This window comes from Parambassis ranga, chromosome 2, assembly GCF_900634625.1.
Source record: "Parambassis ranga chromosome 2, fParRan2.1, whole genome shotgun sequence".
Taxonomy (NCBI): domain Eukaryota; kingdom Metazoa; phylum Chordata; class Actinopteri; family Ambassidae; genus Parambassis; species Parambassis ranga.
The window spans coordinates 22708052-22723886 of NC_041023.1; the positions used below are offsets into that span (position 1 = coordinate 22708052).

A 15835-nucleotide genomic window follows, 5' to 3' on the forward strand; every position below is an offset into this window, starting at 1 on the left:
GTGAGCAGTCTTCTTACCTGACAAAGACTAGGGGCAAGAAAGTACTGGATTCCACATACAGTAGGTGACCCTGATCTCTCTGGATTTAATTACATCATTATGACAATGTGTGTCTGAACTATCCGATAGGCTACTCCTCCTAAATGTAACTGTGCTGTACTGACAATGGCAGCTCTTGACTTTTTGACAAACAAGCTGAAATGGCATCATGGGCATTTTCTCAAGTAAACAAGTCCTAACTGGCAGTCAGTAAGGATGATGTAATTGAATTTACTTTGCACAAATGTGCCTGACAATGGGCGTCACGCAAAATAAAATAAAAAAAACATGGAACTTTAAACCTGCAGCAGAACCCATTATGCTACACTGAATAGGAATATCGCTAACAGCAATACAGAGGCAGAGGTCACTAATAATGTACCCTGAAGCAGGACAGTCCAGTGCACTTTTATAAAGCAACTTTTCAGATAAAATACTTTCTCAAAATGTATAGTGTTACAGACTGTGTCTTTAATGAAAAAACAGGATGTAAACATCAGAAGAAAGTCTGATGAAACAGATACAGCCTCTCTGTACTTACTCTGCTATGTCAAGGTATCCACAGGATGCTGCAGCGTGGAGGGGGATCCAACCCTCATTGTCAGGCTGGTTGATGCTGGCTCCATGCTCCACCAGAAAAGTAACCATGTCAACATTGTCATCTATGCATGCCTGAGAAAGAGAGAGTGAGAGAGAAGCGGAGTTAGGCCACCACTCAGAAAACTGAGCTTGTCAATGGGAAGGCCTGGGCTGTAGTCACAAACATCTTGCACAGAAAGAGCATTACACTGTGTCTGAGAGATTGCCACGTGCGTCCAGAATTGTTGGGGAATTTTGGCAGCCAGCGCGTTCCCAAAATGCCTGCGCATAGCAAGGGTGCTTGAAATACCACATAGCGTAGTACTGCTGATGAAGGCATTGGGGTGCTGTGCATGCTGTATATGATACAACTTCAGGTGACTTTTAAGACAATTATTGACATTATAGACAATTAAGTGTAATAATTTAAAGCACTTAAAAAACAAAGACACACACGCACACATTTTACTCTTATTCTAAGCAGCTGGTGAATTGCTCAATTAAATCCGTATCAGTGGTTGATGACAAAAAATAGGTGCTTCCTTTTCCAGCCAATAATTTGTCCTATTCAAAACGGTGCCACATACAAGACTAGATTTTTTTTAAGTTGTGTAATGTGCACAAACCCATAGTATAAAGCTTGATAACTTTCCTATACATAACTTCACACTGCCAACATTAAAATTAAGTCACTAACTTCATATTTTAATGCAACTGAAACATCTTTGTATCTAGACTTAACCTAGTAAGTGTGTGCTTTAACCCTGTTATCATGTTCATAAACCCTGCACAGAACAGCTTGGCAAATGGCTTTATGTTTGCTGACTAACTGCTGCCTATTTTGTGAAATACTTTGTTTGAAGCAAGGTCACTATCATTGTCCCTTCTCAGTGTAACTTTAACATAACATTTTCCCTAACAGTGATGATTGTACAAAGCTAACCAGCTACATCAGATTATTTTACTCCCAAACAAAAACAGTATTGTTTCAAAAACTCCACTAATCAATCAAGCTCTGGTATTTGTAGTAGAACCTGCACCTTGTAGTTTTGCAATGACTAGTTTACCCATTACTTTAGTGTTGTTGTGCAATACAGCTCACTACAAAGCCAAAAAAACAATACACTATCATGTTACAAAGAAATTCACAGTTAGGCCGCACACCTGGGTGTGAATATTCAAGAAAATATTTTATATATATATATATATATATATATATATATATATATATATATTGGAATTATAAGTTGTTTGTGTAGCAATGCACTTTTTATTCAGTACACACAAAAAGCCCCGAGGTAAAGAAGGTGTCTCAGATCAAAGACGCACAACATGGCTACCTGCAGCTTTAATAATGAGTCATCAAGTACTACAGCTATTGTAGTAAATAATCAAGATAAACACTTGAAATCCAAAATAATTACCGCTGAACAATAACAAAAACAAACTGTGCCCACAATCCTGCAAACCCATCACTGAACAATGTTCCTGGACTGCCTTGCACTCTCTCTCTCTCTCGCTCTCTCTTCTGGGGTTGCTATGACAACTAAAGCATAGAAAGGGGAAACAGATACACATGAACACACAGCGGCCTCACGTTCAGGGCACACGACTATCTGGCTGGAATCCTTGTCCAAATTTGGGCCGTTTACAGCGGCAGAGCTGAAGAGTGCCTGCGGAGGCCTCACTGAGCTTATCTGCCTGTGTGTGTGCATGATGTGGTTTAGTTGCAAGTGTGTGCTCAGGCACTTTCTCAGGATATTTTCTCAAGGTGGAGATGGACTTCAACAAACTGTGTCCATGCTGACTGAAGCAACCAAGGAAGCAAGTGTTTGACTGTGTATTAAGTGACTTACAATGAATAAGTGAATTGTCACCACTATTCTGTTCTTCCACAACAACAACAAAAAATGCCACATATTTTCATGTCCCAAGCAAAGAAAGAAACTGTCCTTTTTTGTAAAAGGATTACAATACACTTGTGTATGGATGTTGGTCAACAGATGCTAATAGCTGTGGTCATGTGAACATAGTCTTTGCACCATGTACCATGCATTCTCTTTAGTCTTTTATCTGTGACTGCCGTTAAAAACAAAACAAAAACTATTATTACAGTTTTCGGCCTCTCATCTGAAAACTGTCCTCCTCCTCTAAATTCTTCCCCGCACTTATCTCTTCAAAGTCTTCTCCTTGTTTAAGAATGGAAACAAGCCCCGTAAGGTGAACGCAGCGATGCTGGCGAACTCCCTTTTCAGCTGCGTCACCCAGACCTTCCTGCAACTATTGCAGCCCAACAAAGGTAATTCCTTGATGGCTGTAATTGTCTGTGGTTGACCAGTAACAGAGTTACAGTCCAGATGATTGGCGTAGTGGACAAAACAGGACAAGGACAAGAGAGGATAAAGTAGCATCATCGATCATATCTATAACCCTGTGCATCTTTGTATGCCCTGATGACACTCCTCAGTCTACAGGAGCGATATTGGATTCACCTTCATGGTGCATATAAATCCACAGCCTTTCATAAATGACAGCCGCCTGCACAGCTGAATCACACAGAGTGAAGAAAGAGAGATCTGAATTAATTGAAGTTATATTAGGAAATATTGTGGGCTTAATCCTGTCTCGCACATCACAATCAGCCCCCGAGTGACATATAGGAGCTGCACTGCGCTCGCACTGAAACAGACATGTAGTGACTCACTCTCAAACAAAACACGCAGCCATTTAAACCTGTTTGGCCAGTACGCCTTGGAGGAGAAGACAAGAGGCCTTGTCAAGAGTGAAGAGGAAAAAAAGGCGGATGGCAGCAACAGCAACAGCAAGACAAAGATTAATACATAAAAAGGGATACATCCTTGCTGCTATCTCTATAATGGAAACTGAAGCTTCTGGGAAGTCAATGTGAAAGCAAAAATACAATCAAGTGCTAAACTAATCAACACACAGGATGCTCCATTTGACTGGTCGATAGAGTTTAATGTACACTCTGTGGCAAGCTTCTGAGTGTAGCTGTGTTAATCCATTAGGTTTGTATAGTAATAACCACTCATTTACGTTAAAATGAATTTCAGTGGTTACTAGTTACTTAGCGCTTAATTTCAAACTCCACCCATCAAAACATCCTCAAAGTTAATATGAAGAATCCCAAGCACACATCCTGTACCTGCAGCTGGACTTCCTACCACCTGTAGGTCAGTAATACTGAGGGACACATGCAATAAACATGTCACCAGGACTGAATTTTCTAGATGCATATTGGATATATGCAAATACTCTGGCAGCATTGCTAGTGTTAGCATGGGGCTGATTAAAAGCACAGTCATGAGATTATCTTAAAGAAACTACTTCAAGCCAAGAGGGATAAATATGGAGAAGATCAGAAGAGAGACAACAATACAATATGCATCTTATGCAGCCATCTAATCCTGAAGTAATACTGAGGGATTCAAGCCGTACTCTCCCTTAGTGCCGCAAACAAGACAGGCTAAAGCCATTCTCGGAGTGGGCCCAAAAAAAAAAATGCACCCATGACGTGCCCCTAAGAAAGGAAGGTTGGTCTGTTGCCACGACAACAAAGCCAAAAAGAGAACATGGGTTCAGGCCTTGCCGGGCCTTTTGTAAGAAACATAAATAAATAGAGAAAAGGCTTCATTTTAAAGCACATGGGGGGTTTTCTTGGGTTGCCCTTAAAGGCAGCGTTTACAGCAAACCGTTGTGAGACAACATCAAAAAACTCAAGTCTAGAAGAGCATCTCCAGGTGCTATCTTTCTTTGTTTAACCTCTGAGAGGCATGACTTTTAACTGTTGTTGGAGAGACTCTCGTGGCCTTTTATGGCGTGAAAGAGAGAGATGGTTTTGGGTGGATAGCGCAGCTACTAATTACAGTCTCTAATTTATAATGTGATTAATAACACAATAGATTAAACATACAGTTAAGACTTACCATGCTTATATTAAGTCACTCACCATAAACTATGATGTGAAATCAGAAAAGGTACTCAACTATCTTGTTTTCCAAACTAGCATAAATAACATTTTGCAAAGCCGTCACTGTTACTATGAAACTGTCAGCATGTTCCTAACTTTCTGCACCATACTCATTAAAATCATCTGACAGCCAGGGACAGTCTACCTCCTGCTATAGTAAAGCAGTATAGCTACTGTGTGTGTGTATAAAAAGGGTTGGCTTATTATGTAGTGTGACATCGTACAGAGACCGCCAAGCTTTATTTAGCAGCACTCCGCATCAAGGGGACACTTGAAGACCCCTCCCCTCCTTGACTTCCTTTAGTAGCACCCTCAGATGGCCAACTTGAGCACCCAGGAGAAAGCTGCTGTGGCTTCTGTGCTATTTACCAGCTCAGAGTGGCACAGGCTGCCACCCCATTGTACAACCAGCTATTATACAGTGAATGGCAACGTTAATGGTGCATGTCCTTGGTAACACCCGTGACTGATATCCTTTGGTACTACAAATTAAGTATTGCAGAGGAGAGCACTATTTAAAAAGGTAGAAGGTCAATAAAATATTAATGAAATTCTGTTCAATTCTGATGTTATGTACAACAACGGCTCAAAGATAAGTCATTTTTAAGGTGTAGAAATCATGTCCTTCTACAGCATAATATTAGCACCTCTATGAAGTTCAGTGTATAGATAAAAACTCACTAAATAAGGCTACGCACTTCCTACCCAAGGCCAGAAGGTGAGTAAGCCTTTTACGGTACCTTTATTCCTGGGGTGTTACACATGACATCACGCCTTGCCTGGGGCTACAGTACACAAATGCCAGAAAACAAAAGAGCATGGGGTGGCATCTTATAGAGCCTAATGACAATTTATGCTGCTGGAACATAGAACTGAACTTACAGATTGAAGCACACCTGTAAAAGTAGCATGTCCACCTGGATGTTATCATCATCGATGCTGATCAGTGCTAAAGCCAACATGATAATATTAGTAGCCTGGTATTAGTACCCTTTCCTACTACAGACAAATAACAGTGGTTTTTGTCTGTCCCTACTTTTCACTGCGGTATCTCTGTTTTTACATAGTTTAGATTTTAGCTTTTATTTGTCAATGTCAGTGAATGTTTCTCAAGTCAACAGTGACATATCTCTTACTGAACAATGTCCAGATTGCTGAGAGTAATCCACAAACCAAAACTTTTCAGGATTATTATACCCATGGGGGAGAGGACTGTGTAGCCCCCCTCAAACCACAGAAGATTTGAGTCACTCTCCCTAACAGTTGTGATCAGGTTTTTGGTTTAGATCAAAGGGCCCGACTACGCGACCACAAGACATTCAGACACTTCACTCCAGGAAAACTTTAAATGAAGATCAACACACATAATTTCTACTCAGCGTGACTGTGTGAGGTAGGAGCAGTGAAACTGCTATCATTTTTGTGGTGAGATAGATGACAGCCCGAAACTCTCCAGTATCTCATAGGAAAGCCAGAACTTTATCTAGGTATTTTGGTGTGTTTTTCAAACATCGCATGGACAAAAATGAGACAGACAGCAGCTTGTAACCTCTGCACACAAAAAAGCCTGATAACATATGACTGTTTTGGCTCAAAAGAGAAAAGACAAGCTTTCTACCATACACAGCACCAATATGGACAACACAAAGTAGCTTCTGATGGAGCTCAGAAACTGGCCTCTCTTATTTTACTTTACTCCTCTCCCTCCCCCTCTAGTACTACAACTCTTTCTGCAACCACCTAACCAGTAAGCAGCAGGGCCCTGGACTAGCATACCAGTGGAGAAATTCCCAGATAAGTAATACTCCTAGCCTTGGGGCTTCAGGCATCAGTGCTTTGGCCACTCCTCATGGGATACGTCATTGGCTCAGAGGCGCACAGCCACTTCCACAAAAGGAATTCCTTCTTACCGTCTGCATGTAAGTATGAGTGCCTTATGTGTCTGAGTTTGCATGTGTGTGTTAGACAGGTCAACCCAGGCAAACAAATATTGAAGATGAAATTGAAAACACAACACATCAAACATGCAAAACTGGGATTAAATAATGACTGATAAAACTGTATTTGGGATTTATTTTGTGAGGTAGTGTACAAGTGTACATCCATAAGAGTATGTGTGCCTGAGACAAAGAGCTCACAGCTCCTGTGCTTTTGGCAGGGTTCAGGAGGCCAGAGGGTACAGGGGGGAGGGTTGAAGCGCTGCAGGACGACCAGCTGGGTCCCTCCACTAGATGAGGTCTGTAACCAGACTACAAACACACACACATATACACACAGCCTTTGCCTTCAATGTTGTAGCTCCTGCTCCTGCTGCTACCGAGGACGACCATATATGGCCCTGGGATTCCCATGGAAAAAGAAGACCAGGATTGTGGAAGAGGGGAAAAAATGCCAGGCAAGATTGTAACTGTATGTTTCACTTGGGCTTTCACTCAGCAGCCAAAACAATAGCTGCACTTGAGAGCCAAGTTTGTTTCAATGTGAGGGGTCTAAAGGCAAGAGGGGGGCACTGGGAGGGAGAGGCAGAGGGGTCAGATAGCCACAGAGAGATACAACCTCTGTTGATATTTCCATATAATAGAACCCTTATGCGTGAGGCTTCTATACAGAGGACAGCAGAAAGCTCAGTCAGCAGTCACCGTCAGTCCACTAAAGAGTCATTGAGCACGGGCCACAGCACACCCCCCTCCACTCTTCCCCCAACGCACTGGCACTCTGTCACCCCTCACGCCAACAAGCTCCAAGCCCAAGAGGTTATACGGATAGAATGGATGCCAGCATCTGCCAATTTATAGCGATTGCCAGCATAAATATGGATCATCACTGGAGGAACACAATGCATGCAAAAATGCCAGACAAACAAATTCCACAATCTGAGTTAGGCCAAAATACTCTGAATGGTCTCTACTATAAACCAGTAACTATTCACATGTATATGTAGCAATAAATGATAAACTTGCATCTGTTGATATTACTACAGTACACAACAAGCTGTTAACCAGTCTGAAATGGCACAAAATCCACTCATACCACACGTAACAAATTGTAACAAGACATGAGGATGCACAGTTGTTTGCCTGCCCTGGAAGTCAGTGGAGCAAGGCAGTTCAGATAGCGGCGTGAACACATGTGTGTCTATGTTGGGCTGGTGTCACTGATAAAAGCAGTAGGAGAGTGGAAGGAGCAGGCTCACTAGTAGAGCCTCAAAGAGGAAATGAGAAAAATAAACAGCCACTTCCTGTTCCTCTCTGGCCTGAAATCTCCAACACCCAGATCCCCTCCTACCATCACCACCTCAGTGAGGAGAGATGAGCAATTCTAGGCCTGAAAAACATCGCGTGAGGGCCTGAACGAGACACAAAGAGATGCAAATTTTAATTGGCAGTCACATTAATGATTAATAGGCGATGTTAACTTCATGCATCCCTAGCAGCTGATCCAGTGTTCCCTACCATTATTAGGGGGCGGCCTGCCCCCCAATATAATATGTTATTAATTTTTTTTCTATATTCAAGTCATTTGAGGTAACCTTTCCTATAGAACAGGTGTATACCATGTTCTTTTATTAAACAAACTAAACAACCTTATGTTATTTACCTTGTTTGCATGGCGGCAAGTCATTTCTGTCTCTACATGGTCACACATTTACAATTCACTGCTGCTGTCACACACAGACACATGCGCAGACATGTGTACACACATACATTTCAGCACACTCCCACCTGCAGATAGAGAGCACATGTTATTTTGCTCATCGTTGCTCATGACATCCTAGTTGGATAGACTGAACTCCACTGACTATGCTAACCTAAACTAACAGTAGTGATGACACCCCTCGTTCCCACCCACCCCCACCCAGAGCTGTAAACCTAGGGGGAAACACAGTGATAAGAATTGTAGTGCATCCTGATCATTAAAATATGTGGAATACAATTCTTTTTTTATGAACCATTAAACATCCAGTGTAACTGTAACTTTACGAGAGTGTAATAAATTCCTAGTTTGCTATGGAGCACCATGAGTGTTTTTGGTTCATTAATTATTCATTTAAGTCTGTTAACATCTCATCTTGATTGGACTCAGTGACCTTGTATTCATGCTCTATAAAGCATGGAAAATACATTTTAATTTAATGATGTGTCATTCAGCGTGTGTTCCTTTGGAGTCGCATGATTTTATCTGTTGAAGTTTTTTTTGTAATTTAAACATCTGCTGACAACTTTGTGTGTGTTATCGTGTATAAAATCAGTAAGAAATGTGGACAAAGCTAAAGATCTTCTCATCGTCACCATTTTATTGATTCATTGAGGGGATTATATAATAAAATAAATATACAAATACAAAACAACATCAGCTAATCGTATGCATGGAATCACAAGCCAAAGTATTCAGGCTGTCAAAGTTCAGGCCCATTTACTGACTGCTATTTATCTGCAGGAGGATCATCCGCATGTGCTTACTCACAAGAACACTAATTGTGTAGCATCACAGCTAACAGCTGGCTCATTCAATCTCATAGAAGCACTAAACAAAATCAATGCCAATCAGGTATAAAGGAGGAGTGGAGAATACATTTCAGTTTAGATTTAATAATTAGTTTAATTTGTTGACGAGTACGCAATAGAATAATAGTACACTGAACTTATTCTGCAACAAGAGAGTAGCACAAATAAGCAGTAATATGTAATGCAATGTCAAGTCCTTATTTCCATCATTTTGTCCACTGAAGATGCAGCCATTTTGAGCATAACTGGAAGGAATGTAATCCCACTCTTTCACAGAAAACAAATGGACATGCGCTCACAGCCTTAATTGTACTTGCTGTTCTGTAAGACAATGAGGAATTCATGTCTCAGGGTCCAGGTGTTTTCAGTTCAAAAACAGCTCATAAAAAGCACTCGGCGTGAAGCATGTGACTGACAGCGAGCAAACAACAGCGGGATGGCTTAAAGGAGACCTGGCTTAAGTAGAAGACAGGCACTATGTGCCACAGGGTGGGAAAAAACAAGCTGAAGTCACCCCACAAACATTTCACAGCAGCTCAATACTATGCATGGGATGGAAAGAAATGGGGCAGAGAGAGAATCAAGCGGCGGTCATTTATCTGTGAAAACACCTGACAAGATCCTTCACCAGTCCATCACTTTAACAGGTAATTGTGCCCGCATGTCATTCATCACAAACGTCTCATGGATTTTGCAAGAGGCGCAAACTAATGTACAATTATGTATGTTGACGTCACCAAAACACATCGAAAGGGGCAAGTAAAAATAGCAGCCTCTGGTCTGAGACCAGCTTTTTATTTCCCGAAATTCATACACAGTAGTTATGCCAGGTTTTAGCATTGCAATAATTACAAGTGTGACACTAAAACGTTCCATCTTACATGAAGTGCACTTTTGGGCAAGGTCACATCTATGTCCATAGTGCTGCTGTTTAGTCAGCACAGCTCACATATATGTGGCAGAAAGTTTGTAAGGAATTCTCCTTATGACCCCAAATGAACCAGTTCCAACCTGCAGCAACGCTTATCAGAAATACTTCAGAGAAACCCTCATCAGTCCAGATCCTGCATCAGGAGAGAATATACATAGAGCTTGGATGCACAGAAACCATCAATGGATTCTATTTAAATCTGTCAAACAATTTTAAAAGAACATGTTATCTTGGCAGAGTGTTTGAGGAAACAACATCGACGTGTCACAATCGGCAGATGACCTGGCTTGTTGCGAAGCATTGGCGTGCAAACACTGCAAAGGACTTCCTGCTGTTGATTATGGGTTTGGTAGGAGGATAAATGAAAACAGTAAGCGAAGCCAGCCTGACAAGGAGAGACCTGCCAATTATACACAGGTAAAATATACATGTTACAGGGCTCAGATTCTAAAATTAACGCTCTCAGTCATGGAGCTGGCTGAGGTTACGATGGTGCTGCAGTGAATCAATCCAGACTGGAATCCAGCATTGAATCTGAGGATCTTCCTGGTTATCTCTTATTAGTGTAGCAGAGGTCAGTCATTGCACACAGCTGTATCCCTAACATTTTCTTCTACTATCCGTTTACTTCTGCAGGACCTGTTTTGCTTTATATGGTCAATCATTTTATGATGCAATAACATTTCCTCTACTGTACTCTCTCTAGGCTCTTAAGACAGTAATGCTAACTAACCATCCATCAGATTTATGCATCATGGCAACCAGAGGCTGAATAAGAAGCTACTAAAACTAAATGAAAATATTACATGAGTCAGCGTTTGTTTTGAATATTAAACAAACACAATTAATTGGCAGTATTATGTACATGCTAGGTAGTAATTTAGGTTACCAAAAATGTCAAAACATAACACCTAGCTAATCACATTGAAGAAGAATTGGCTGTTAAATGCTAGACCTAGACAGCGAAACAACAATTGTCTAGATTCTAGTCCATGAATTATTAAGATGCATCTTAATATATTCAGCAATATGTTAGAAATGCATGAGTGACTATCTACTTGCTCTTGTAAGATGGCCTTGAACCACAACAAAGAGGCTGAAAGCCTTGTGCAACCCCTTCACAAAAAAAGTGATCTGAAAGCAGACTTCTTCTAAAACCGGCAGTTACCTCTCACTGCGCCTGTAACTGCTGCTTTAAACTCAACACAGTTAAAACACATATCAAATCAGTTCGCTTTGTCGTGTTGACTGACAACACAATTTTAGAAAATTGTCAGGACGTTGATGTTTAAAAAGTAATATAAAGTAAGCAGACATGATCTGCAACAAATGCGTAATAAGAAACCAAGGCAATAGGTAAAAGAGCTCTGCTTTCTCACTGAGGTTTATTTTCCTGAAAAACTAAAAACAGCACAAAGCATTACATCTCATCTTTAAAATATGTAATCCAAGGTAGTCTTTACCTAACGACCATCAGATCATGCAGGCAGATAACTGAGCTGAATCCTCTGATGGATTTTTGAGGATAAAGCCTTTCTTTAGAAAGCTGCATCTATGTTATGTAACAGAACAGGTGAGAGCAACAGGGCAGATCAATAATCCAATGTGATGTACATATGTTTTGTCTGTCCATATGAGAGGGTGGTATTTTTTCCCACAGGCAAGGAGGACATGGAGAGTGTAGAAGGATGTGATCCTGCCTTGATGAGGAGGAGGAAGGCATGTCACAGGCATGTTTTGCTCCTCTTCCTGCACAGCTGAGAATCCCAGAGTTTGGGGCTGAAGTGAGATCCACTGCAATTACATAACACATGAACAAGATGCTGGTCTGGATGAAAAGAAACACAGCCACCTCATCATCTTCCACCACATGCTCTGTAATTGTTCCATTACAGATTCATGAGGTTGATTCTCATTTCAAACTGTCAGGCACTGCCAAAGACTCTCTCTCTCTCTCTCTCTGTTCAGTCTGTTATGCAACTCCCACTCTGCCCATGCAAATCCACCAACACAAGTGACTAGCAACCTTCCGAGTCGTTGTCATGGAGACACTGCAAGATAATGTTCATAGGCTTTAGGGCCATATTGAAGGTATGTAATGTCAACAGAGCACAGGCATTGTAAAGCCTAGCTCTAACATGTTAAGCTGTACTGAGTCCTGCCACCTCGGTCCTTGGGATCAGCAAAGTGCATGAGTGCTTTCAAAGGTTCAGGTGTAGGTCAGTGTGGAGATTTTCCTTCTGTGAAACAACAAGCCCTGGTTACCTTCTCTCCCAATTGCCTTGATGGTGGGCAAGAGTCAGCTGGGGCTTAGCATGGTATAGAGAAAGACAAGCCAGAGAGAAATGACTAGAGGGGAGGGGTTTAGGTGACAGCTGAGGAATGTCTTCTCTGCTCTCTCTTTGCTATGGTTTCCAGCGACCGTCATGTGAGGAATGCACGGGCTAGGACGACAGGACTTGGAATGCTACCCTCAGAGACGAGTTTAGCCGACGGGATCTGGAATCTCCACTTGTCTACTGGAATGGAGCCCTCATTCACTTGTACATCTTCTCAACCTTCCACCTGCATCTGTGCAGTCCAAAATATGTGAATGCAACATTTAAATAACACCATTGAGATTATAGCAGGCCTACACTACAAAGGGGAGCTACAGACTCTGAGTCATACCCAAACTTAGTATCATCTCCTGAAACTCAGTTGGGAGAACTTGTGGCCATGGTATTTATAACTCAGTCACCAGCAATGGGAGTGATATTGCTGCACCCAGTGAGGAATGAGCACTCGTGTAACAACAAGGCACACTTCACAACAAAGGCAGAGGTCAGATGATCACCAGAATCCTCTGGAGATTTTGTCTAAAAATCAATTAAAGTGGGGAAAAAAATCTGGACAAGGAAATACAGACAGGCAACAGGTGACTGTCAGTCTAACTCAATCTGATAAAACATCATCTTCACCTGGGATTAGCGCTTTATGCATAAATCTCTGTATCACCCTTCCTCAGCCTCGTTTGTAAGACCCCAAAAACCAGAGATCACATGCTAGCCTATAACAGACACAAACACACTAACAGCAGCTCCTTGTCTCCAGAGATGGTTAGGTCTGGAGAGCGACACTGCAAATTCTTTCCTCACTCTAGCTCATCCCTGGACATCAGCCCAAAAAAAGGCAACGTTTCCACCCAATGAGTTTGCACAAGAGGGGGGGGGGGCATGCTAATTCCACCTTTAATTATAGCAACTATGAGGGAAAATCTGATCTTACAACATGATTAATAAATGTGCAGAGAAAATAAGTTGGAGTTAATGACCTACCCCAGATGGCTTGCTTTTAAAACTTTTAATCGGTGTATTGATGTAAGTCTTGGACAACAAAAGCACCATGCAGCAAGGTGGTGCATCAGCACTCAGACTAAGACCTGACATGTGGACATGAGTAATGAGGTGACATCACTTTACATCAATGCTAGCATAAAACATTTAATGTGAATTCTTCTGTTAATCCTTAGGTCATTTAAACACTTACGATGCTGCAAGTGCTTGTTTACAAAGGCTATAACCAGACCTTTGATTCCCATGCAACTGTACTGTCCTGAAAACAAAACAAGTCAGGAATCTTTACAATAAAGGTCAGAAACAAGCCTACGACTGATTCTGCAATTGATTTATGGAGACTGACAGTGAAATAACGCTATAATTCTAAATTATAACCAGGTGCAATACCATTAATACAGAAAAGAACGTTACTGTCTTTGAGGTTTAACATGATCAGCAGTAAATGGCAGCGAGATGAGGTCACATCTGGGGCATAATACAGAAAGAACGGAGAAGTAGAAGGTATAAATGAATCCATAAAAAGTTATAGATAGATGTAGTCTATGTATTTGAAGATCATCATCTTCAAACTCCGGAATTTGACTGTATTTTAGGGCAAATCTAACATTTGTCATTTGTACACATCACTGATCCCAACCTGGCCATAACTTCCAGTATGCTAACTGCAGCGACAGGCTAGCCATTATCAATCCCTGGATCGGGGGCGCTGTTAAAAGCTTGTAACTCAGCTATTTTGCCCTGATGGGTTAGTATGGCATCATAGACGAAAGGGCACCTTACTTTAATGGCTAACAGCAGCCAAACCGAGGTGCCATTTTCAGTGTTTAGCTGTGAAAGTACAGACGCTAATAAACGTAGGTGCCGTTGCTAGCGAGGCAAATAGTTAGCTTGTCTCTGCTGACATTCCTGGCAAATTGCTTAGTAACAAACACAAATATGATTCGGTATAAATACCCACATGACAAAGTCACTAAATATCATATTATGAGACCAAACGATAGCAATGACGTCGTCTCTCAAGCGGGCTAATGAATGAATCAACATCGAGCTAACCCCAAAAACAGCTAGCGAGTTGTGCTAGCGTGCTAATGTAGCGTTAGCATTTAATTCGTTTGGCTAAAACGGCACTGCAATTATTTACTACTTCATCACAATGTTAAATATTGATGTCAGTGGGGTCATTGTGTGAGTTTGCCCGTCGTTTGTGTATTGCAATGACAACATTAGCCTTTAACTAAATGACGCTGTGTCTTACTAATGCTAACTAGCTTCTGCTTCCTCTCCAGGGACTAGCCACAGTCGCGGCAGAGGGTTTATCAACAAAACGACTTTTACAGCTAGCCCAGATAGTAGCGTAGCCTTTCAGGGCTGAGGTCTTTTCGACAAGGGTATCGTCTTGATCAATGACAACATCAACGCGAACCTCCAGGCATGAATCGATCACAGCATATGAAATGACATGTATCTGACAATATCACTGGATCAAAAGAAACACCGGTGAATATACAGCTTCACAACATTAAACAAACCAACGTTTCAGTCTGAAATGCAGCAGCACAGCAATTAGACTGCACCCACAGACTCAGGCTGCTCAAAAAGTAGCACTGGTCCCCAAAGTAAAGGGTTTTAACTTTGTTGCTCATTATAGATAGTTCGCATTGTACAGTCTGCAGGGTTAGCGCTGTTGACAACATAACCAAGCTTGGGCAGAAACGAATGGGCTCATCCCTGCCCTGCGTCGAAAAGGACGGGTGTGCTAGGTAATGTAAACAACGGGATGAGAATGGCTTCCATTTGACAGGTGTTCCAGGACAAGCAGTTGCTAGCAGTAAAGCGATAATTTGCGCCTTATGGTTGCGGTGACTGGCATATATGACACATATAGCAGCAGGCTAACACAAACCTGGTGGAGGGCGGTGAGACCGTCTACATTGGCGTAGTTGATGTCAGCGCCCCGTTCAAGCATTCGGAGCACCTCCTCGGTATCGCCGCTTGAACAGGCGGCCAGAAACACGGCGCCATCATCGAACTTCACCTTCGTCTTCTTCTTTTTCAGAATAGGAGGCTCCAGGTCCGTTTCCGAGCCCAGCCATCGCTTTAACTGCTCATTCCTCTTCTGCTTGGCGTCCGCCATCTTCATCCCCCTCCTGTCTCGGGCTTCTTATCTTTCGCCGAGAGAGGATATACTTTATAGTGGCACTATCCCACAGCGCACTGGGGCGTGGGAAGGGAGGGCTGGATAGGAGGAGTGGAAGGAGGAGGAGGAGGGGGAGAACAGAGCGAGAGCAAGAAAGAGCGTCTGGATTGTTTTCCCGTAATCTCGCGAGAACTGCAGACCCGGAGCTGCAGTATAACGTCATCACCAGCAGATTACGAGGGGAGAGTGAGCAAGGTAATCCCTTATAGACTGTGTACACCAAATAAGACAAGAGTACTTGAAAATATTACATAA

At 42.0% G+C, this 15835-nt stretch overlaps 1 protein-coding gene across 8 annotated transcripts in view; it reads right to left on the reverse strand.

The window, feature by feature from the left end:
- ppp1r12a (protein phosphatase 1, regulatory subunit 12A) overlaps positions 1 to 15623 on the reverse strand; it is a 39102-nt gene extending 23479 nt beyond the window's left edge. For all 8 annotated transcript variants that reach the window (XM_028425464.1, XM_028425456.1, XM_028425472.1 and 5 more), the window contains exons 1-2: positions 15287 to 15623; positions 581 to 711 (exon numbers count right to left, since the gene is read on the reverse strand). In XM_028425464.1, coding sequence (XP_028281265.1) covers positions 581 to 711; positions 15287 to 15523 — 368 coding nt within the window. In that variant the 5' untranslated portion in view covers positions 15524 to 15623. The remainder of the gene's footprint in view (positions 1 to 580; positions 712 to 15286) is intronic.
- Positions 15624 to 15835: the final 212 nt, after the last annotated feature.